The sequence below is a fragment of the Rhinatrema bivittatum genome, chromosome 1 (genome assembly GCF_901001135.1).
Source record: "Rhinatrema bivittatum chromosome 1, aRhiBiv1.1, whole genome shotgun sequence".
In the NCBI taxonomy this organism is placed as follows: domain Eukaryota; kingdom Metazoa; phylum Chordata; class Amphibia; order Gymnophiona; family Rhinatrematidae; genus Rhinatrema; species Rhinatrema bivittatum.
The window spans coordinates 818890132-818915946 of record NC_042615.1 but is presented as its reverse complement, the minus strand read 5'-3'; the positions used below and the strand labels follow the sequence as shown (position 1 = coordinate 818915946).

Below are 25815 nucleotides of genomic sequence, written 5' to 3'. Positions count from 1 at the left end.
ACAGGATGGATGATTTTCTTAGTGACCCTGATGCCTCGATTAAGGCATTACTGCTATTTATTGTGGTATCCTGACCTGTAAATTTGGGGTATCGACTTCACAGGCACTGATAGATGCATGTAACACAGACTTGGGTATAAATTTGAACTGCTGCTCATCATAGCTCCCTTTGTGTTCACTGAATTGAACTAATCATTAAGCTATTACACAGGAGATATCACAAACCTGTTTTCTATTCCAAATTGTTTTCAGAACCAAGTACTAACAGTTGGATGGTTGTGCTGAAATGGGCATATATATATATACAAATACGGAGGCATTGCCAAGGGGTTAGACAGTTTTGGTCGCAGATCACATAAGAAATTGCCAATATTCTAAGCCTTCCTACACAGATTAAGTGGTCAACAAGTCTGCTTATTAGGTGGGAAGGGTCCTTGATCCCTCGGAAGTACAGAATGCTGGTTGGCCAACTTTTACTTGTGGCCAGGTTAAGAATTGCCACATTTTGGAAATTCAACCCTCGGATGGACTAATGGTACAATCAAGTCTGAGACATGGTGGATATCGAACGACTGCGCTATGAAGAATGAGAATTTCAAGTATGAAATATATGGGAGATTTATCATTATTTCTATAGGCCCAGATAGGAGATGACTGTTTCTTTCTGTTACCCTCTTTTTACAAATTGTCAGAATTTTATTTCCTCTATTATGTATATTTGTATCTGCATTTGTTTCTGTTTACATGATGATTGTATTTATTTTATTTATTTATTTAGCATTTTTTTATATACCGAGGTAGAGCAGAGTAGCCTTCACTCCGGTTTACAGATTATAACAACATGTTACATAAAACTAATTGAAGACATTGAAGAGAAAAAACAACAATTAACAATCTGAGAACTGTCATGTCAAACATAAGAACAGGGCAAGATATCCCAAAGGATAAACACATTGAGCATAGCAGATAAGATGTACCAAAGGATAGGTACATTAAATAGACTGAGTTCAAGTATAATGAAAAAATAGACTTAGATATCTGTAGGAAACAGGAAGATTAGACAGAGGGGGGAATAAATGACAAAATATGGGAAGCTGTGGGATTAAGTTTTGAGATTGTTGTGCAGGCTGTCAGTATGAGATTGGCAGAGGAGCCAGGCTTTTAGTACTTTCTTAAAAGATTTTGGGTTTTCTTGGGAGGTGAGGAACTGAGGTAAGGAGTTAAGGAGTTAATATCATTGTTGATTGTGTATACTATGTGCTATTTTTCTTCTGTTGTTTTTATATGCCAAGAAAAATTCACAAAGAGTTTAAAAAAAAAAAAAGAGGATTTCAGATTCGGAGTACATGACATGAGCAGAATGAGAGAGGAAATGGGAAACAGTGAGTTGAGGTGGATACCATAAAGAATTAAATGCATGAAATAATAATCCAGGATTAGCAGCTTGAGAAAAGTTCAGATGAACAAAGACCTTGCTTGCATGAAAACTAATTGCAACATGACAAAAAACTGGAGGGAAGGGGACTGATAAACAGATATGAGCAAAGGTGTTAGTTGTTTATAGACTGTCATTTGGGTGAATTGAAAAAGGATGCTCAACCAAGATTAGGTATACAAAGAACTGGTATTACAAGAAATTAAGGATGATATGTATTAAAGAAAGAAAGTACAGTTTCTCAGCAGAGTCTTTGTCAAGAAATGTGTAGCTTATACTATATTTTGTTCTAATGTACTGAACCAGTGAGATTATACAAATGTAAATAGAATGGGAAGAAAGGTATGAAAACTGGGATAGACAAGTGATCTGGACTACAGAAATGGTGAATTTGAAATGAGAGAGTTTAATTGTGATACAAAATCAAATACAAGCAACAGAGTGAATAAAAGTAAAAGTACAGTGCAAGCAGTTTAAAGAATGGGCCAACTAAACATAAACAGAAGCAAAATATAATTTTAACAACCTATCATATCTTGTTAATTTATTTTATTTATTCAATTTATTTTCACTTTTTAATATGTATATTTCATATAGCATTCATTCAAATTAGCCCATCCTGTGATTCTCTCTTAGTGACTAAAGGTAACATTCTTCACTATGAAACAGAAGACTTGGCTGCTTCTAACTCAGGTTCATAGTTCTCTGGATGACTGGGAATGTTGCTGACATAGATCTGAAAATACCTGATGGAAGAGGAGGAGGAGCTGAATATTGCTTTTTGGGATGATAGTTAGTAGCCAACAAAGAAATACTATTTGAAATAATTTTGAGTGAGACATCCTCCTGTTTGCCCACGGCGGGTTGTGGAAATACTACATTAGAAGTTCCGCGTGGTTGCTCTTTGATGAAAAATGAATGAAAAGGAATGAGGGAACAGTTTTAAAGAAAAAAGTAAAGACAAAAATATTGTGCTACATGCATTTTTTGCTGTAGTTGATCTGTGTGCGTTAGCTTCACAGCATCAGTAAAGTATATTCTTTGATTTTCAGGCCTGGAGGAGGACTCTATGGCATTGACAGTATGCCTGATCTTCGCAAAAAGAAACCCATTCCACTTGTTAGTGATTTGGTAAGCATTTGCAATTTATTTTTTTTTTAAGATAGAGTGAAGATTGCTTGAAAGCAGTTTGTTTAAAACATTAAGTACACCATCTTTTCAGAAAAATGTGATTTCCTTACTGCAAAAGTTGCACAACCATTTGGTAGCAGTCTTCAACAGTGTAAAGCAGACAGTGCTTTACTTTTCTTTGGTAGGTGTTTGCAGATAAGGACCATTTGACACAAACATTTCTGCCCAGTTGCTCCTTACTACATTACTCAACCACTGCACTACAGGAGGTCTCTGAACTGTAAACCATACAAGCTTGACCACTTGCTCAGTATGGGGCGGATTTTAAAAGGAGCACGAATAGCCTACTTTTGTTTGCGCTCCAGGCGCAAACAAAAGTACGCTGGATTTTAGTAGATACGCGCGGAGCCGCGCGTATCTGCTAAAAACCTGGATCGGCGCGCGCAAGGCTATGGATTTTGTATAGCCGGCGCGCGCCGAGCCGCGCAGCCTACCCCCGTTCCCTCCAAGGCCGCTCCGAAATCGGAGCGGCCTCGGAGGGAACTTTCCTTTGCCCTCCCCTCACCTTCCCCTCCCTTCCCCTACCTAACCCACCCGCCCGGCCCTGTCTAAACCCCCCCCCCTTACCTTTGTCGGGGGATTTACGCCTCCCTCTGGGAGGCATAAATCCCTGCGCGTCAGCGGGCCTCCTGCGCGCCGGGACGCGACCTGGGGGCGGGTCCGGAGGGCGCGGCCACGCCCCCGGGCTGCCCCAGGCTGTAGCCACGCCCCCGAGCCCGCCCCCGGAACGCTCCCGACACGCCCCGAAAACGCCGCGTGGTTCGGGCCCGCCCCCGACACGCCCACTTCGAAAACCCCGGGACTTACGCGAGTCCCGGGGCTCTGCGCGCGCCGGTAGGCCTATTTAAAATAGGCTTACCGGCGCGCAGGGCCCTGCTCGCGTAAATCCGCCCGGTTTTGGGCGGATTTACGCGAGCAGGGCTCTGAAAATCCGCCCCTATGCTTTTTGACATTAGCTGGAGAATGTAACAGACATCCTGCCACCTGTGCTATATGGTCTGCCAACTCCTCTTTATTATATCAGCCATGCCACTTCTGTGTGCTGGTTCATGTTGCCTCTCCATGGGTGCTTGATGCAGCCATACCTCTGCTCTGTATAAGTCAGTTTTGTCAGTTACCCATTTTGACCCTCCGCCATTCTGAGTAGATGGTATAGATCACCGATGGTCAACCTTTCACAAGGCCAAGAGCCGAAAATCAAAATGAACAGGCTAAAGAGCCACACATTTTGTATTAACTTTTAAATACTTAAAAGTAAAGTTATTGTAATTATTACTACTATTAACAAACTTTTATCTTCTTAATTGCCATAATAAAAACACAATGGAACAAATGAAGGAAACCCACCCACTTTTCTGAAATAAAAACCACACTACCCATTCCAGAGGAACATAACCATAAAATTCACATGAATAAATTACATAAAAACAGAAACCGAAACTAAAAAGCCTTATTGTTCATAAAAGTACCATAACCTTAATCAATAAAAATATCCCAATAAGACAGACCAGGTCACATAGCCTTGCCCTCCACGTATAGTCCTGTCACATCCCTTTTAAAGGAGACATGGTTTGGATGTTCATTGGATGTTTGACCAATCTCAGGATCTTTTGTCCAGGAGGCATTAGAGTGCTTTATTCTCTAAAATTTTCTTCCTTTGCTGAATTCTGCAACACAATTTTCTTACCAGGAAATTATGAACTGTGTCTCCAGATCTAATTAACTCAGCTGTGGATTCCAATCTTTCAGCATCAGGATATGGCCCATCCAGTTTGCCCAGTTGTGATTCTTCCAGTATGGGTAGATGAGCATATAAATTCCCATGCTCAACCCAATACCAGTTCCCACTGCTAAACTTTCATCCTCTTCCTTACCACTGCCCTCCATATCAATGCCCAGCATGCTTGGAATGCTTGGGACTGTGCAGAGAAGTAGATCAGTGGAGTAGAGAAGCCTAGTGGTTAAAGCAGCAGACTGCAAACCAGGGAAGCTAGCATTCAAGTTCTGTTGGTGCTCCTTATGACCTTGGCCAAGTCACTTCACCCTCCATGACCTCAGGAACAAACTTAGGGCCTCATTTACTAAGTATTTTTCCCATAGACACAGAATGAGAGAAAAGCCTTAGTAAATCAGGTCCTTAGTTTATAAGCCCTCTGAGAATAGGGAAATACCTACATTACCTGAATGTAATCTATTTTGAAGTAAAATCACACAAAAAAAGTCCAAATCAAAAAATGTATCAAACACTAAATTGTCAAAAGGAACCCTTGGATAATAAATGTATGATTTTAAAATTTGAGGCATGAAACATTTCATTAGTGTAACAGGACCTTCAAACACTGAGCGGTTATTTTGCCAATCTGATGTTTCTACTGCTATATCGGTCATGAATAATAATTGGTCCCACGGTATACCGCTCTTCACTTTTTAAAAAATTTGTCATTGCTCATAAAAAAAATAAATGGTTACTACCCGTGTACTTGTGTTCAATTCAGTGCTTGAGTGTGATTCAATCTGTTAGCCCTGACATGGTACCATGTTTCAAAGGCACTGCTTCAGAGGCTGAAAATCATTTTAAAATGCCAACTTGTTCTCTCTAAAAAGTAATTAAAACAAACAAGCATGTACAACTGGGAAATGCAAAATATCCAGAGATTTCTATGAATAAACAAATTCAGATGGTTAAACAGATACAGTCATGGTTATATAGGCTACACTTTGTCTGTTAGGCGGCAATCCCCATGTACAAAAGAGTGATGACCAATCACCGACACAATAGGTTATTCATCGAGCAGCCATTTTAAGAGATCTGTGCTGACTTCATTCCTGCTCTTATAGGGACATTTATATACATAGACGTTACTGTGTTGACAGCATAGTGACATCTAAAACCTAGTTCAGTCAATGAACACAATCCACTCAGTTTCTTTATTTAAGCCCAAAGGGGCAATGGTGTGCATACGAAAAATCCAGGCTTATTCTCTCCGGGCCTAATTGAGCACCCTATCTCCCCTCTCCAATGTGCAGGCACAGTTTCCAACATCGCCCATCACAGATCCAAGGCAGTGTGTTTAAATTCCACAAAGTGGGACACAATAAACGCCTCCATTTTTTTTAGATTCAAACAACTTTTGTACACAGTTAAACGAGTTCTCACCATCCATTTTGTCATTCCAGTATAGTATAGTCCACAAGCAACTAATGATGTATATCACAAAGCATGATTTGCAGGAGACATCTCTAACTATGGGGTACAGTTTCCCAATAATAGATGTAACATGGTCTTCTTGCATTTTCAATTTATACCAAGAGCATCCATGGCACACGCTAAATTCCAGTTCACTAAAGTCGGGCTAAAAAATAGATCGGATGGCTTGATCATGGATGTTGCTTCCCCTTGAAAATGCAAACTGGATTGAAGCTACAAATGAGAGATTAGTATGTTGGAGTAGAGACCAATGTTTTGTTTTTTTTAACTCTTTATTTTAGATTTTAATTTCACATATACAATGGAAAAAGAAATACCACATCATGACATGATTCTTAGAAAATACAAAAGTTTAACAATTTCAAGAAAAAGATATAATCTTGATATTGTATATCTGAAAACAAAACATCACTAAATCATTAATATCAGAAGAAAAATGAGGCTTTTTTTTTAGGGTTACTTTGGTTATATTAGGAGATAATTTTGGAAAATATTCATAGAAAGCTTTACATAGATCCAACTGGTATTCTATATAATGCCTTATTTAAGCTACTCACTAATAGATAACACACAAATAGATGATTCATCAGTAGGCAATGGGGAGGAAGCAATAGGTTGTTGAGCTTCCACAAACTGCTGTAGCTGCTCTAGCTGATAGAAGACATAAGTATGTTCTCCTTTCTTAATCTCACACCTACAAGGATAATGTAAAAAAAAAAAAAAAAAAAGGTAAATCCTAATGAAGTTATCTGTTGTCTCAAAGCCAAAAACTCTCTACGCCTTGTTCTGGTAACTGGGGCTAAATCTGGATACATTTTAACTACTTGCCCATGAAACATTGTTGGAAACTTCTGGAAATATATTTCATTACCTTATTTATGTCTTGAGCTATTATAAAAGATACCATAAGCGTATTCCTATGCATGACATCTAAATTTGAATCTTCTAGGAAATCAGTAAGATTGACTGGAATAGGAGATTTTTTTGATAGAAAATAGCATGTGTTAATTGAAGGAATTTCTTCCTCTGAATACAATATTTCTCTAAAATATCTTTTTAGATAAATATAAGGAGTTTCTCCCAGAACCTGCAGAAAATTTATCAATCTAATATTCAGATGCCTAACACAGTTTTCTAAAACTTCTAACCGTCGTGAACAGGCAATTTGATCTTTAATTACACATTTATTTTCTGCAAAGATTGAATATTCTCATCATTCTTATTTACTTTCTGTAAAATCTCAATACTTTGAGTCTGAGCAGACATTAACTTCCCTTGAAATTCTGAGGATACAGCGTCAATCTTTTGCTCCAGTCTAGTCATGGCATTACTCAACCCATTTACTGCATCCCATATTGCTTCCAGTGTTAATTTTTCAGACCGAGTTGGTATTTGCAGTTGATCTTCTATACTCTGGGATGGCGAGCCCTCCTGCCCTATCGCCACTCCCACATCAATGGTTGGCGACTGAACTATGCCATTTTCCAAACTGCGTTGGGCTGGTGGTGGTCGGCTATCCGGGCTTAGGGATGCTTCGTCCTGGGAGCCACCCACATCTCCAAGTTGCGTGGCTCCAACGGATTCCTCAGCTCCCCAAGTCTCCAGTTGTGTCAGGAACTTATTGATTTCGAGCTGAGTCAGGGAAGACGTTATGGGTGCTGAGGGAAACACCTTAATTTTTCCCTTCATCTTCGCTGGCATAATTAAGAAAAACTCTCACCACGTTCCTTGACTTCTATATCGCAAGACCCTAATCCGGGGAGAGTCCAATTAAAATTTTGAAGAAAAAGAGAAGAGAGAGGATTTCTTCACAAGCAATACAAACTAATTCAAACTAAATCAAACAAAGTCGCGCGCGCGCGCCGGCTCTGGCGACACACCACAGGAGCTTGTTTTTTAATGCAGATCTTCCGGCGCTTCCCTCTGATGTCAGGAACAGATTCTCACATGGCAGTCCTTCTCTTTCAGGCAATACAAATTAGCTCTCTCTAGCACGAGTAAGCAGGAAATTTCTCACAGACAGCCTCCCAAGACCAATGTTTACATATATATATATCTTTATTTATTTATTTAACATTTTTATAGCGAAATGAGGACTTGTCCCGATGTTCTTTGATACAAAATCCCCTGATGCAGCCTAAATTGGCGAAACTCGGCCGGAGTCGGGCTTTGTGAAACAATAAAAAATCTTTCCACGGTATAAGGTTGTCTCATTTTTGTTTTTGCCTTGGCTACGTGGGACCGCCTTCCGATTTGTTTTATTGGAAATATACACATACATATTTGACTAGAGATAGTTGAATGTCTCAACGCTAGTGTTTGTCTGATAGTTCCCAGACTAGCAGTTGCAGCAACAAATCCAGGTAATTATACAGGGCTCTCCGATATGCAGCCTTGATGCAGCGTGAAGGGTAACCTCTTTCTAGAAAACGAATAGCCATCACTTATGCTTGAACTTTGAATTCCTCAGTATCTGAACAGAGTCTCCATGGCTGCAGAAACTGTCCTATTGGGAGATTCCTCTTGAAATTCCTTGGATGGATGGAAACTCTCATAGGACAGAAGATTGTTTTGTTTGTTTGGTTTTCAGGATACACTGATCTTTAAAAATCTTGATATCCAAAAAAGACAATGTCTCTCCCATGGTAATTGATTGTTAATTTCAAAACAGAACCCAAAGAATTCAACCAAGTGTGGAATTCCATCAATAATGCTGCGAATCCTTGTCAAAGGACAAAAATGTCATCAGTGTCACGTTTCCAACATTATATGCATTCCAGGTATTTTCTTTCAGAAGCAGCCACATAAATATCAGCGATGTCAGAAGCCATTGCTGCCCCGATCACTGTGCCATGTGTCTGTAGGAAATACTTCCCATCAAAAGCAAAATAATTTTTGCTTAGGGCTAAAGTTGCCATTTCAATGATATATTTGGTGGGGATACTCATGATTTCCCTGCGAGTGTTGAGAATGTCAGTCAATGTGGTTCGTGCTTCATCTTAAGGGATGAAAGTTTCTCACAGGACAAGCAGGATGGTAGTCCTCACATATGAGTGACATCACAGGATGGAGCCCAATCACGAAACACTTCTGTCAAAGTTTCCAGAACTTTGACTGGTGCCTACTGGGCATGCCCAGCATGGTACTAACCCTGCAGCCAGCAGGGGTCCCCCTTCAGTCTTCTTTTTTCCGTGCAGCAGTAGCCACACGGTTAAGGAGCTCTCTAGAGATTCCTGAAAGGAATTTTCCTCACGGAATTACTAAAAATTAATATACCCCACAGGGGTCCCTCCTTTAACTTTTGTCAAGCCGTGGTACTCCGGTAACTTTTTACCCGTTTTCCGTCTATTACCGTCGAGTTTGGCCCTCGCGGCCTACTGGCCGTCAACAGTCCCGCGGCTCAATTTTTTCATGGCCATGGCGTCGGGGTTCCGCCGGTGCCCGGACTGTAGTCGCACCATGTCCATCACAGACCCTCAGAAGGTCTGTGTAATGTGTCTCGGATGTGAGCATGATGACCTAACCTGCACCAAATGTGCCCTGACACCAAAAGGACGCAAGGCTAAAATGGAGAAGATGGAACTTCTCTTCCGCGTTCAAACCCCGACGCTGTCCATTGCATCGACATCGTCAGAACCGGCACCATTGACTTCGCGCCAGCATCGACCTCCGACCAGTGACCGTCTGGCATCGACGACTTCTCGTCCTTTAACACACACTACTCCCCCTCAAGACCGTGGGGACTGTAGAGATAAACATCGCCACCGGCATCGAAAGTCTCGGATCATCAAGGGAGCGAAATCATCGACCTTGCCATCGTCCAAGCTGCCTTTGAAGAAACCCTGTCCAGAAAAGGCACTGACCTTTTCGGCGACTGGGTCACCGAGGCACCCCTCATCCAACAGGATATCGGGAGCCGCAACTCCGCCTTTAACGGTGGTCCCTCTGGCTATGCCTCTGCCTCCTTCTTCTCTTGCAGAGCCAGGGCTACTTGCTCCAGGTCTCCAAGAAGAACTGGACTAGATGGTTCAAGAGGCCATCAACAAGGCGATGCATCGACTCCAGGTTCCTCCACCACTGGTACCGATTGTGGAACTGGCCATCGACCCAATTCCAGCAGCGTTGGCACCGCTGCTGTCGAGGATGGAAGCGCTCATGGCCGCTTTTCCACTGATGGACCCTATGTCACCAATGGCTCTGGTGCCCTCTCCGCTTGCTTTGTCATCGGGAGGAGAAACACCGTTCCGCATCCCTCCATTGGGAGTTCTGCCGATGCCTCAGCTATCGATGCCAACACGTCCGTCGATGCCACCGATGCCCCCATCGGTGCCGATCCGTCCGTCGGCCCCACCGAGCCATCCATCGATGCCCTCGATGCCTGCGCCGGTGCCTTCGATGCCTTCATCAGTGCCTCAAGTTCTCCCTTTGAGTCCTTCGGAGCCTAGACCAGGACCTTCAGGGATCCCACAGCCCCATCCTCTAGCCCCTAGAGGAGCAGGTGCTGATCCCTACGATACCTGGACTGATGATTCTTCACCAGACACCGATGACTTGCCTTCACCACCTTCACATACTGATGAAAGTAGAATGCGTTCTCCAGAGGACCTTTCCTTTATACATTTTGTGAAGGAGATGTCTGAATTGGATCCCTTCTAATTACAGACAGAACAGGATGATAGGCATCAAATGATGGAGTTGTTACAATTGCTGGATGCTTCCAAGAAAATAACCTCCATCTTTATCCACCAGATTCTTTTGGATCTCCTCAAAAAGAACTGGGAACATCCTGGCTCTGTTGCTCCAGTCCACAGGAAAGCTGTCACCACATATCTTGTTCAGTCAGCCTCAGGATTTCGCAAACCTCAATTGGATCACCAATCTGTGGTTGTAGAATCTGCCCAGAAAAGAGCAAGGAGATCAAAACCTCATTCTTCCTTTCCCCCAGGCAAGGAACAGAAATGCCATTGGTCGCCGTGTCTTCCAGGGATCAATGCTCATCTCCAGAATTGCCACTTATCAGCTCTATATGACTCAATATAATAGGGTCTTATTTAAGCAGATACAAGACTTAACAGACTCCCTGCCTCAGCAATTTCAAGATCAACTCCAAACCATAGTAAACAAGCGTTTTGAGGCAGGCAAACATGAAATCAGATCATCTTACGATATCTTTGACACTGCTACCAGGGTATCTGCAACTGCTATCTCGGCAAGATGATGGGCCTGGCTCAGGTCTTCCGACCTTCACCCTGAAGTACAAGACAGATTATTGGATCTGCCTTGTGCAGGGGATAATCTGTTTGCTGAGCAGATTCAACGAACAGTGGCGGAACTCAAGGACCATCATGAGGCCCTAAGACAGCTCTCTGATGCCTTCTGAGTACTCTTCAAAACAGCCCCTCCGGAAGGACTCTAAGAGGTCACTCTTTCGCCTGAAGAAATCTTACCCACCACCAACTAGAACCCATTCTACGAGACCGTTTCAAAAAGCCCAGTCTCATCAGGCACGAAAACAAAAACCGCAGGCAGCTCCTCAGCCGGGACTGGCCTCCGGTTTTTGACTTCTGCATAGAGAGCAGCAGCCAGCTTCCATTAACCTACATACCAGTGGGAGGTCGATTGTGCCCTTTCCACAACAGTTGGCACTCAATCACCTCAGACCAGTGGGTCCTGACGATAATCGCTCACGGTTATCATCTGAACTTTCTCTCCATTCCACCGGACTCCCCACCTCTACCGACATGGAGAACGTCCGATCACTCCATCCTTCTGGAACAGGAGGTCTCCCTCCTCCTTTAGTCTAAGGCAATAGAACCAGTGCCCTACTCTCAGCACGGCCTAGGGTTCTATTCCCGGTACTTTCTAATCCCCAAAAATTCAGGGGGTGTTTGTCCAATTCTGGACCTACGTGCTCTCAACAAGTACCCTCAGCAAGAAAAGTTCAAAATGGTAACCTTGGGCTCTCTTCTTCCTCTTCTATAAAGAGGAGACTGGCACTGCTCTCTAGACATTCAGGACGCATACACTCATATCACGATAATTCCATCCCATCACAAATACCTGAGATTTCTAGTAGGCCCCAAGCACTATCAGTACCGAGTGCTTCCATTCGGCCTTGCGTCTGCACCACGAGTCTTCAAAAAATGCCTCGTCGTAGTTGCAGCCTTCCTCAGGACTCAAGGTGTTCACGTCTACCCCTATCTAGACGATTGGTTAATCAGGGCTCCCACTCAGCAAGCTGCTCTGTCGTCCCTACATCTTACCCTACATTCACTAGGATTTCTCGTCAACTACGACAAATCCTACTTAGTCCTTTCTCAAACCTTATCGTTCATTGTGGAAGACTTGGACACCTTGCAGGCAAAGGCTTTTCTGCCTCGACAGCGAGCTCTCACTCTCATGTCTCTTGCACACCAGCTGCAGTCTCAGCATTCCACGACTGCACACCACTTTCTCATCCTCCTGGGACACATGGTGTCCTCGGTTCAGGTCACCCCAATGACCCGCTTGGCCATGAGTCATACAGTGGACTCTAAGGCCACAATGTACTCAAGTCATTCAGCCCCTGTCGACCATTGTCCACGTAACCGACTCACTCCGTCAGTCTCTCGCCTGGTGGAGAAATCAAATTCAATCTCCTCCAAGGCTTACCTTTCCAGGCTCCAGACCCTTAAATAACTCTCACCACTGATGCTTCCAACCTCAGTTGGGGAGCCCACCTGTCCGATCTGCAGACACAAGGATCTTGGTCTCCAGAGGAAGCCAAACACCAAATAAATTTCCTGGAGCTTCGAGAAATCAGATATGCTCTCAGGGTCTTTCAGGGTCGCCTCTCCAGTCAAGTCATCCTGATCTAGACGGACAGCCAGGTGGCCATGTGGTACATCAACAAACTGGGAGGGACGGGCTCCTACCTTCTGTGTCAGGAAGCTGCACAGATATGCGCGGAGGCCCTCTCCCACTCGATGCACCTCAGGGCTACCTATTTGCTGGGAGTGGACAATGTATTGGTAGACAAGCTGAGTCGCACCTTTCAACCGCACGAGTGGTCTCTCAACCCCTCAGTAGCAAACTCGATCTTCCAACAATGGGGTTATACTCGAACAGACTTCTTTGCGTCACCTCAAAATCGCAAAGTAGACAACTTCTGCTCGCTCACTCGCAGCCAACACCATCAGCCAAGAGACGCGTTCTCCCTATCATGGGCAAGTGGTCTCCTATATGCATGCCCTCCACTTCCACTTCTCTCGAAGACTCTCGTGATGTTACGTCAGGACAAGGGAACCATGATCCTGATAGCACCTCACTGGCCTCGTCAAGTGTGGTTTCCAATACTTCAGGATCTCTCCATTCGCAGGCACATTCCCTTGGGAAAGGACCCACTTCTGATCACTCAAAACAGGTGCCTCTGCCACCCCAATCTTCAAGCCTTGTCCCTGATGGCATGGATGTTGAAAGGTTAATCCTTCAGCCACTTAACCTTTCTGAACCAGTTTCCCGTGTCCTGATTGCTTCACGGAAGCCTTCCATGAGAAAATCTTATTCTTACAAATGGACCAGGTTTATGTCATGGTAACCTATCATTAAAATCATCCATTGTACCTGAAGACTGGAGGATAGCAAATGTAACCCCAATATTTAAAAAGGGCTCCAGGGGCGATCCGGGAAACTACAGACCGGTTAGCCTGACTTCAGTGCCAGGAAAAATAGTGGAAAGTGTTCTAAACATCAAAATCACAGAACATATAGAAAGATATGGTTTAATGGAACAAAGTCAGCATGGGCTTTACCCAGGGCAAGTCTTGCCTCACAAATCTGCTTCACTTTTTTGAAGGAGTTAATAAACATGTGGATAACGGTGAACCGGTAGATGTAGTATACTTGGATTATCAGAAGGTGTTTGACAAAGTTCCTCATGAGAGGCTTCTAGGAAAAGTAAAAAGTCATGGGATAGGTGGCGATGTCCTTTCGTGGATTGCAAACTGGCTAAAAGACAGGAAACAGAGAGTAGGATTAAATGGACAATTTTCTCAGTGGAAGGGAGTGGACAGTGGAGTGCCTCAGGGATCTGTATTGGGACCCTTACTTTTCTATATATTTATAAATGATCTGAAAAGCAATACGACGAGTGAGATAATCAAATTTGCAGATGACACAAAATTGTTCAGACTAGTTATATCACAAGCAGATTGTGATAAATTGCAGGAAGACCTTGTGAGACTGGAAAATTGGGCATCCAAATGGCAGATGAAATTTAATGTGGATAAGTGCAAGGTGATGCATATAGAGCAAAATAACCCATGCTATAATTACACAATGTTGGGTTCCATATTAGGTGCTACAACCCAAGAAAGTGATCAAGGCGTCATAGTGGTTAACACATTGAAATCGTCGGTTCAGTGTGCTGCAGCAGTCAAAAAAAGCAAACAGAATGTTGGGAATTATTAGAAAGGGAATGGTGAATAAAACGGAAAATGTCATAATGCCTCTGTATCGCTCCATGGTGAGACCGCACCTTGAATACTGTGTACAATTCTGGTCGCCGCATCTCAAAAAAGATATAATTGCGATGGAGAAGGTGTTCCACAGGGCTCCTCTCTCTCCCCCACGCTTTTTAACATTTACCTCCTACCCCTATGTCAACTATTAACTAATCTTAACCTCAAATACTTTCTATACGCAGATGACATCCAGATTGTCATCCCTATCAAAGAATCCCTTACAAAAACTATCAAAATCTGGGAATACTGTCTTCAAAATATTGACAACCTCCTCTCCAGCCTAAATCTAATCTTAAATTCCGCTAAAACCGAAGTCCTCATAATTTCCCCTGAAAACAGTAACCTCACCTCAAATCCTCCAACCGGCTTTCAAACTTCACATGTAAGAGACCTAGGAGCCATTATCGACAATCGGCTAAATCTAAAATCTTTTATTAATCAAACCACGAAGGACTGCTTTTATAAATTACACGTCTTAAAAAGAATCAAACCACTTTTCCATTTCCACGATTACAGAACAGTTTTGCAATCAATAATCTTCTCTAAGTTAGATTATTGCAATTCTATTCTATTAGGTCTCCCGTCTTCTCATACTAAACCTCTTCAGATGGTTCAGAACACGGCGGCCAGAATTTTGACAAACACAAGAAGAAGAGACCACATATCTCCGATTCTCAAAGACTTACATTGGCTGCCAGTGCACTATAGAATCTTATATAAATCCATTACTACCATCTACAAAGCATTCCATCAACTCTCTCCGCTTAACCTCCAAATACCATTTAAAAAACATACCTCCATTAGACCTATCAGAGAGTCCTACAGAGACTCATTACAGGCGCCTCCTGCAAAAACCTTTAACCATAGGACTCTCAGAGACAGGGCTTTCTCTACAGCAGGACCTACCTTGTGGAATTCTATACCACCAGAACTGAGACAGGAACCTTGCCTCCCCACTTTCAGAAAAAGACTTAAAACCTGGCTATTCTTGAAAGCCTTTCCAGACACCAACTGAACCCACTCTCAACTTAAGCAACTAAGAACTCCCGTCAGAGTAATCAACAACCTTTGACATCTCAATAATGTTCTCTCTTTTTTAATGAGGCAGGTTTATTTACCTTGGTTCTATTTACCTTGGTCATTCTTTTGTTATCTCAGTGTTAATCTCTCTTTTGCCTTCTCTTCATTCCAAGTTACATTTTATCCCTGTTTTATTGTAACTGCTACCTTATTCTTCTATCACATGTTAATGTTTTTAAGTTATTAAGTATTTATTCTGTTGTCACACCTTGTTATTTGTAAACCGCCATGATGCGACTCCCATCGCGAATACCGGTATATAAGAAATTTAAATAAATAAAAAATAAATACAGAGAAGGGCTACCAAAATAAGGGGAATGGAACAGCTCCCCTATGAGGAAAGACTAAAGAGGTTAGGACTTTTCAGCTTGGAGAAGAGACGGCTGAGCGGGGGATATGAAAGAGATGTTTAAAATCATGAGAGGTCTAGAACGGGTAGATGTGAATCGGTTATTTACTCTTTCGGATAGTAGAAAGACTAGGGGGCACTCCATGAAGTTAGCATGGGGCACATTTAAAATTAATCTGAGAGAGTTCTTTTTTACTCAACGCACAATTAAACTCTGGAATTTGTTGCCAGAGGATGTGGTTAGTGCAGTTAGTATAGCTGTGTTTAAAAAAGGATTGGATAAGTTCTTGGAGGAGAAGTCCATTACCTGCTATTAAGTTCACTTAGAGAATAGCCACTGCCATTAGCAATGGTAACATGGAATAGACTTAGTTTTTGGGTACTTGCCAAGTTCTTATGGCCTGGATTGGCCACTGTTGGAAACAGGATGCTGGGCTTGATGGACCCTTGGTCTGATCCAGTATGGCATTTTCTTATGTTCTTATGCTCTTCTCAGTCCCTTGACCCCTTTACCTGTCTAATCACAAAGTTTCTGGACTATCTCTGGCATCTGTCAGTCAGGCCTAAAAACTTCCTCCATCAGGATGCATGTAAGTGCGGTAGCCGCCTTCCATAAAGGTGTCGGGGATGTCCCCATATCAGTACAACCCCTTGTCACTCGCTTCTTGAAGGGCTTGCTTCACCTCAAGCCTCCTTTGTGTCCTCCGGCCCCTTCTTGGGACCTTAACCTAGTTTTGGGTCGGCTCATGAAACCACCATTCGAGCCTCTTCAAACCTGTGACCTTCGATATCTCACATGGAAAGTGATTTTCCTTCTGGCAATAACTTCCTCTCGCAGAGTTAGTGAATTGCAGGCTCTAGTTACCTATCCGCCTTACACTAAACTTCTGCAGGACTGGGCAGTATGCCACAGTCACCCTAAGTTCTTGCCTAAGGTAGTTTCGGAGTTTGATCTCAATCAATCCATTATACTACCTACCTTTTTTCCTAGGACCCATTCCAATCCAAGAGAGCAGGCTCTGCATACTTTTGACTGCAAACAGGCTCTAGCGTTCTACCTAGACCTAGCTGCCCACAGGAAAAGCACTCAATTGTTTGTCTCTTTCCATGCCATCAAATTGGGACAGCCTGTGGGTAAGCAGACTCTCTCCTCCTGGTTGGCGGACTGCATATCCTTTTGCTATCAGCAAGCAGGCATTCCACTTCAAGACCATGTTAAAGCACTCTCTGTGAGGGCCATGGCAACTTCAATAGCACACCTACGATCGGTGCCGCTTCCTGACATTTGCAGGGCTGCCACCTGGAGCTCTCTCCATACTTTTACAGCCTATTATTGCTTAGACAAAGCCGGAAGACAAGATTTCATCTTCGGCCATTCTGTCTTGCGCAACCTATTTACAACGTGATGTACCAACACCCTTCCACCTGCCCGGTGGCGTTCAGGATATCCTCGGCCAAATTTCATCCCAGGCCTAGTGCCTTGCACGCCTGCGTATATTTGGTGCATGTTAAGACATCCTCAGCTCGGTACTCACCCATATGTGAGGACTACCATCCTGCTTGTCCTGTGAGAAAGCAAATGTTGCTTACCTGTAGCAGGTGTTCTCAAGGACAGAAGGATGTTAGTCCTCATGAAACCCACCCGCCGCCCCTTATTTTATTTTTGGCACTCCTTGTAGCTTTTTAACAAGATTGAAGAGGGACCCCTGCTGGCTGCAGGGTTAATGCCATGCTGGGCATTCCCTGTAGGGGCCAGTCAAAGTTCTGGAAACTTTGACAAAAGTGTTCCATGATTGGGCTCCATCCTGTGATGTCACCCATATGTGAGGACTAACATCCTGCTGTCCTGTGAGAACACCTGTTACAGGTGAGCAACATTCGCTATACAATGATTCAGTATCTAGAGTGACTAAAAGCCAGTCCAATTCAATTGCAAAACCCTGAAGAAATCAAATCATGTCTGAACTATCTTTAATTTACGATGGAGCTATCAGACCCAGAGGCTATAAAATTTTGTTTAAAAAAAATGGAAATTGGGTCAAGCACCAAACCCCTGGCAGACACAATTGGGCTCCCTGGAGAATTCTGGAAGGACTTGTGGATTTTCGGAGGTATATAGAGAACAGGCAGCCTTAGATGTTTCCTTATTAAGAACTCTTTTTTTTTTTTTTTATTAGTCAAAAACCCACATTCATAACCACTTTGTACGAGGGTTTTAATATCTTCCAGGATACATAGTGTGAGATCGTCTGTTAATTCCTGATAAAAATCAGTATTGTGGAGCTGGCAGTATACCTCTGTATTCTATTGGTCACAGTCCATTACTATAACGGTACCACTTTTGTCTGCAGCTTTCATAATGATATCTTCCCATTTCCTGATGTGTGGTGTTAAAAAAAAAATTAAAAAAAAAAAAAATGGCCATGACTTTGGCTTTCTAACTCCCCCAAATCTTGCAGCACCAACTGTTGAAATGTCTGAATGACAAGTTCCCACAGCGGGGAGGGCACCAATTAGATTTATTTGTGACCAGTGATAAAGATCCTGTGACTGGAGGGCTAACAAATTGAATCACGTTCAAGCACTGCATGGAACCCAAGTATACGGGTAGTAACCATTTAGCTTTTATGAGCAACAAAATGTTTAAAAAAAAAAAAGTGAAAATGGTTTGCCGAGGGACCAATGATTATACGTGACCGATATAGCAGTAGAAACCTCATCTATTTTGAAGTGTCATGAAAGGTAGAATTTAAAAAAATAGTAGTAGAGAAGTCAGGATTCAAATCTTGCTGCTGCTTCTGAAAAGTCTTGTGGACTTGAGCAAAGCACTTAACCTTCCATTGTCTCAAACACTAAATTAGATTGTAAGCCCTCTGGGGCAGGGACCTACTCTCTGTATTGAACTGTAACTTGCTTTGAGCACAGGTTTAGAAATATGAGTAATTCTAAAATCTAACTCTATCACCTCAGCTTCAGGCCTTGTCATGTTATAAATTTCTTAGAAGACCAACATCAAATCAAAAGCCCATGCCTCTTCACTGTCTTATTACCAAGTTTTCTACTAATTCACATAATTACCAAAAAGATATTTTTCTGCTGTCATTTACTATGCCAGGGGTTCTCATCACAGTCCTCGAGACACTCTTAGCCAGTCAGGGTTTCAGGATATCCACAATGAATATGCATGAGATAGATATGCTTGCAATTGAGGCAGTGTATACATATTTCTCTTGCATATTCATTGTGGATTTACTGAAAACCAGGGTATTCCCAAGGACTGTGTTGAAAACCACTGTATAATGTTACATTAGCCCAGGGCAGCATGTCACATCTTGAGTCTTCTCATCTCCCTTTTCCCATGGCCCTTTCCTGGGTTCTTTCCCTCCTATTCCATTCTCCAATCCTTGAGCCTCCCAAAGGACCTCAAGCTCTTGTGCTATCTCCTCCATAGCCCCTTTCTGGAGTGTTTCTGGAGTGTTCCTCCTCCCCCTGCAAATCCCTTTCTAGATCATTCCCCCTACCGAATCCTCTCACTTTTCTCCTACATTCCCATCCCCTCATCTACTTTCAATATTCCTGGTCCCAGTAGAGGCAGCAATAGAGACCTTTAAGCACAACTGTAGCATAGGGGCCTACACAACACTCAACAGGCCCTGTGGTGCCCTGGTCATTGTCTTGTTGTCCTTGGTAAAAGAAAGCCTCTGCAGTAAAAGGGGATGGCACTACAAAAAGGGCCTGTGAAACATTCCAGGCAGGGGCTCTATACTGATTTTATGTACTAAAGCTGCACCTGAAAGGCTCCATTGCTGCTGGCACTGAGTCCAAAAGCAGACTTTGCCTACTTTGGGCAGGCAAGGGTCCCCTGTGGCATGAATCCATTGTCATTGTTGTTCCCTAACATCAGTACTGACTCTCTCTCTCCACCCATGTTTTGCCCAGTGTTGCTTTCTTTTTCTCCCTTACCCCTTTCCCCCTTCCAACTGCTCCATTTTCCTATTTTTGTTCTCCTCCTTCCATCAACAAGTGCAGGAAAGAGTTAACATGCAGTTTTGGGGCCAGGTCCAAGGGCCAAACAGATTCCTTTCAAGAGCTGCATATAACTTGTGAGCTGCCAGCTAGCCATCTTTGACATATGTTTCCATACCTAAAACAAAACCTAATCTCCCTATATCATTATCCTGCCTTTGCCCTTACTCATCGCCCTCCATATCTGTTTTAAGTATGTTAAGAGCTCTCTTCACAGGCTAGTCCAGATATCTTTTCTATATTGAATCATTGCTCATTTGTGAAAGCATACAAAGACGTCTTTAAACTTTATGCTCATTAGTCCCTGAATCACAGGCCCCTATTTAAAGTGAGTTAAACATGTATTAAAAATGCACATTAGCATGTATTAGTGTGCTGTTAAAGCTATATTTATTAAAGGGTATAAGCACCAAACCCGCCTTCCCCACCCCAGCATATGCAGGTCTGCCCCCGGCCCTCCTCCGTTGAGATGTTTGCTGCAGGGCCAGTGGGGCAGGAGCTACAGAGGATGACTTCTTCCCTGAATACCCAAAATCTTTTCAGTGTGGGTGGATGGGCGAGGTGCAGCACTGGGCATCTTGGAGAGTGAGGGTTGGGACAGGGATGAGTCATCATCAGGTACATTAGCCTGCTGCTGATCTCAAAATGTTAAATATGCCTCTTTAGATGTAGTTCAGTTTATTTCTCACTATTATGTAGCTTAACATAATTTGTGGTAATTGATTCTAATGTTAATGAGCTGTCTTGAATGCATTTACTTGCTACATAGCTTATTAACATTGTGAGCTCATTACAGCCTTTATTTTTACCTTATGCTTACTGATAACTCATGTTAATGAGTATTTAAGCTGCATTAAGCTCTAACAGGCTGATGCAATACATGTGCTCAGGCTAGTGCACAGAATAAGCCATAGTTGGACGCACATTTTGGACGTGTGTCCATAACCCCTGATGCAATAAGGAGATCAGAACATCCAAAACGCACGTCCAAACCAGAGCATAGCTAATAGCGCTCATCGCATGTAAATGTCATGTTGATGAAGCTATTCGCTAGTACCCCAGATGTAAAAAAGAACCATGTGTCTGTTGCGCCCTGGAGCTGGCATTAAGTCTTGAATAGCCCCAAAAGCAGAAAATTGCTTTTCTGTGGTTCCTCTGACTAAATATGGTGGCGATATTAAGTCGGAGGAACCACAGAAAGCAGCAATGTGAAAAAATAAAATTTAAAAAAGTCTTAACAGCGAAGAGGTTAGGAAAATGGATGCTCGTAAAATTGAGCGTCCGTTTTCTTAACCAGTGCACAGCCACTTCTCCTGGGCAACCGATGCCAAGGAGGCACTAGGGTTGCACAGTTTTCCCTAGCGCCTCTTTTTTAACACAGTGGCTCATTAGCCTATTGTATCGCGCGCCTGGGAAAGGTGGATGGACGCTCAATCATGAGTGCCTGTATTTGCCACGTAGATATATTTATCAGGTTGTAAGTTTCATATTTCATACACTAGAGATGGCCAGCTCCTGTTCTCAAGAACCACAAACAGGCCTGGATTTGAGAATATCCACAATGACTATGCATTAGATATTTTTGCATACAATGGAGGCAGTGCATGCAGATGTATCTTTTGTATATTCATTGTGGATATCCTGAAAACCAGCCTGGCTAGGTATGTCTCAAGACTAGTTGAGAACCACTGTTCTAGATTCTAAAGAAATGTTCAAAATAATGTGTCTAAGATATACTTATTGTTACCCTTACTTATTTGCAACACAAAGACTATACTAAGAGAGGAGCAAGAGAAACACAGAAGCTGTGTTTTGAAGGCAACAGGATTCCCTGTTCTTGCCCCCACAAAAGAAACTAAAACACACAAGTCACCCATATCTATCAAACAGGAATTTGCAAATGAATGTGTGTTAATTTCTCATAGGACAAGCAGGATGGTTGTCCTCACATATGGGTGACATCACAGGATGGAGCCCAATCACGGAACACTTTTGTCAAAGTTTCTAGAACTTTGACTGGCCCCTATTGGGCATGCCCAGCATGGCACTAACCCTGCAGCCAGCAGGGGTCCCTCTTCAGTCTTCTTTTTTCCACACAGCAGTAGCCACGCGGTTAAGGAGCTCTGCAAGGATTCCTGACAGGAATTTTCCTCACTGAATTATTAAAAGTTAAATTGCCCCACAGGGGTCCCTTCGTTAACTTTTTTCAGTCCGCAGTACTCCGGTAGGTTTTTACCCGTTTTCCGTCGATTACCGTCGAGTTTGGCCCTCGCGGCCTACTGGCCGTCGACCGTACCGTGGCTTGATTTTTCTAAGGCCATGGCGTCGGGGTTTCGTCGGTGTCCAGACTGTACTCGTACCATGTCCATTACAGACACGCATAAAGTCTGTGTAATGTGCCTTAATGACATGAAAAGGTCGCAAGGCCAGAATGGAGAAGATGGGACTTCTCTTCCATGCTCAAACCTCAACTCCGTCCATTGCATCGACGTCATCTGAACCAGCACCGTCAGCGTCGCATCAGCATTGACCAGTGACCGCCCGGCGTCGATCACTTCACGGCCTTTGACACCCTCTTCTCCCCCTCTGGACCGAGGGGATCGTAAGGAGAAACATCGCCATCGGCACCGAAAGTCTCGGACCATCAAGGCATCGAAACCATCGACCTTGCCATCGTCTGAGCCGCCGCCGAAGAAACCCCGTCCAGAAAAGGCACCGATCTTTTCAGTGACCGGGTCACTGAGGCGATCCTCACCCGACAGGGCGTCGGGAGCTGCGACTCCACCTTTAACGGTTGTCCCTCCGGCTATGCCTCTGCCTCCTTCTTCTGTTCTGGAGCCAGGGCTGCTTGCTCCAGGTCTCTGAGAAGAATTGGACCGGATGGTTCAGGAGGCCATCAACAAGGCGATGCATCGACTCCAGGTTCCCCCGGCACCCATATCGGTACCAATAGTGGAACCGAGCACCGACCCGATTCCAGCAGCATTGGTACCGCTGCTATCGAGGATGGAAGTGCTTATTGCCGCTTTTCCACCGATGGACCCCGGGTCACCGATGGCTCCGGTGCCCTTCGCTGACTTTATCATCGGGAGGAGAAACACCGTTCCACATCCCTCCTTCGGGAGTTCTGCCTCAGCCATTGACATCGACACTGATACCTCCATCGGCGCCATTGAGCCATCCACCGATGCCATCGATGCCTGCGCCAGGACCTTCATTACTTTCATCGGTGCCTCAGGTTATTCCTTCGATGCCTTCGGAGCCTAAACCGGGACCTTCAGGTATCCAACTTCCCCGTCCCTCTACAGTTCCTAGAGCGACAGGTGCTGATCCTTATGATTCCTGGACTGATAATTCTTCACCAGACACCGATGATTTGCCTTCACCACCTTCACCCACTGAAAGTAGAAAGCATTCTCCTCCAGAGGACCTTTCTTTCATAAATTTTGTGAAGGACATGTCTGAATTGGTCCCTTTCCAGTTACTGATGGAACACGACGACAGACATCAAATGATGGAGTTACTTCAATTCCTGGACACGCCTAAGGAAATTACCTCCATCCCCATCCATCAAGTTCTTCTTGATCTTCTCAAAAAGAACTGGGAACATCCTGGCTCCATTGCACCAGTCCACAGGAAAACTGACTCTACCTATTTGGTACAGTCAGCTCCAGGCTTTCAAAAGCCTCAGTTGGATCACCAGTCTGTGGTGGTTGAATCTGCGCAAAAGAAAGCAAAAAGGTTGAAAACTCATACCTCCTTTCCCCCTGGCAAGGATAACATTGGTCGCCGAGTCTTTCAAGGGTCAATGCTGATCCTCCAAATTGCTGCTTACCAACTATATATTTATTTATTTATTTATTTATTTAAATGATTTTATATACCGACAACCGTTTGCACATCGTGTCGGTTTACAAGTAACTTACAACCAAAGTATATATAGGCATAGCCTTTACAAGGAACAGTATGCAAAAGAACGTAGTAACAGAACAATAACTAGATAAATTGAAGAGGGAGGGATTCAGATTAGGAGTGACAAGGGAGGGGGGCGGGGGGGAGGGTGTAAACAATGACACAAAGGGATAGGTTATGTACAGGGTTTAGAGAAACATTCATTATGTACACTGGTTATATACAAAGTTATATAACCCCGAATACAACACTCGTTGAGGTGAGGTTATATATGAGGTTATATAACATAACATTCTTTATATACAACTTTGTATATATGTTATGAACATAACATTCTTTATATATATGACCCAATATAATAGTCATTTTTAAGCAACTACAAGACTTGACAACCTCTTTGCCTCAGTCACTTCCAGAAAACTTCCACACCCTTCTTAATAAGGGTTTGGAGGCAGGCAAACATGAGATCAGATCATGTTACCATATCTTTGACACTGCAACCAGAGTGTCTGCAGCCGCTATTTCAGCAAGACGATAGGCTTGGCTCAAGTCTTCAGACCTTTGTCCGGAAGTGCAAGAACGTTTAACCGCCCTCTTCTGCATAGGAGACAATCTCTTTGGCGAGCAGATTCAGAAAACAGTGGCTGAACTGAAGGACCATCATGAGACTCTCAGACAGCTCTCCCTGATTCCTTCGGATTATCCTTCTAAACAGCCTTTCCGGAAGGGCTCTAAAAAGTATTTTTATAGACCAAAGAAGTCCTACCCGCCAGCAGCCAGATGCCGGTCTGCGAGACCATTCCTCAGATTACAGTCTCGTCAAACCCAAAAGCAAAAGCCACAGACAGCCCCCCCAACCGGGCCCTGCTTCTGGTTTTTGACTCTTGCATAGAGAGCAGCAGCCAGATTCCATTACCAAATGTCCCAGTGGGAGGCCGCTTGTGCCATTTCAACAACATATGGCAATTAATCACCTCGGACCACTGGGTCCTAGCAATAATTGCTCAAGGCTATCATCCAATTTTATCCCAGGACAAGCAGGATGCTAGTCCTCACATATGGGTGACGTCAGTAACGGAGCCCTTGTGCGGGAAAAACTTCTGTCAAAGTTTCTAGAAACTTTTGACTGGCCCTGTGAGGCCACTGAGCATGCCCAGCATGCTATGATATTCTCTGCCACAGGTGTCTCACTTCAGTCTTCGTTTTTCCGTGCCACTGGCTAGCAGCATGGACCAGAGCCCCCTGAGAGTTCTCTCAGTTTTTTCTAAAAACCATAAATTCTCCCTCACCAGATCTCACTTCCTCTCACTTCACCGGCTGGTGAAGTAACTTGTGAAAATTTTTTGGGATATACGCTACCTATATCTCTAGTCATCGACGGCCGTCAATGACAACATGGCGTCTAGGTTTAAAAAATGCCCGACGTGCAACAGAACAATGTCGGTTACCGATCCGCACTTAGAGTGCGTTCGATGTTTAGGCGAGCAACACGATATTTCATCGTGTGAAAAATGTCAAGAAATGACGCCGAAGGGACAAAAGCTACGACAAGAGAAGATCCAACAACTCTTCAGCTTGCAGTTAATCCCCTCGCCATCGACTTCCAAGAAATCCTCACCGGCAGGTGCACCTCAAAATGTTTTGTTAAAAAAGCGCCGTCTACAGACTTCGGAAGGAAAATCCTCGCCAACACCATCGACATCATCGATCCATTCAGCGGTAGAGGTAAGGCCTAAACACAAACATCGCCATCGACATGCCTCGGCCTCGCCTTCGACCCCTATCCGGGAGGAACCGATAGAAAAGCGGCCTAAGCATACCGACACTTTGATGTCTGACAGGCCTGCTAAGATAGATACGACACAGACAGCATCGTCTCCGTCAACACCGTTGTCTACACCGATGCCGCAGGACTTAACTGCGTTCATAAAGGAAACAGTCCTACAGGCTATAAAAGACAGTTTACCGGTGCCTTCGCCGATGCCAGTGACATCTGCCCTATCTAAGGTGTCACCGATGCCAGCACAACTAGTGCCAATGTCTGAGATACCATCGACATCGATTCCGGGAAATCTCCCGATGCCGGGCACAGTCTCGATGCCAGGAACACTCC

At 43.7% G+C, this 25815-nt stretch overlaps 1 protein-coding gene across 4 annotated transcripts in view; it reads left to right on the top strand.

Moving 5' to 3' along the window:
• The window catches only part of UNC13B (unc-13 homolog B), a 1232326-nt gene that overhangs the window by 684135 nt on the left and 522376 nt on the right, over positions 1 to 25815 (top strand). For all 4 annotated transcript variants that reach the window (XM_029581856.1, XM_029581857.1, XM_029581864.1 and 1 more), the window contains one exon: positions 2488 to 2566. In XM_029581856.1, coding sequence (XP_029437716.1) covers positions 2488 to 2566 — 79 coding nt within the window. The remainder of the gene's footprint in view (positions 1 to 2487; positions 2567 to 25815) is intronic.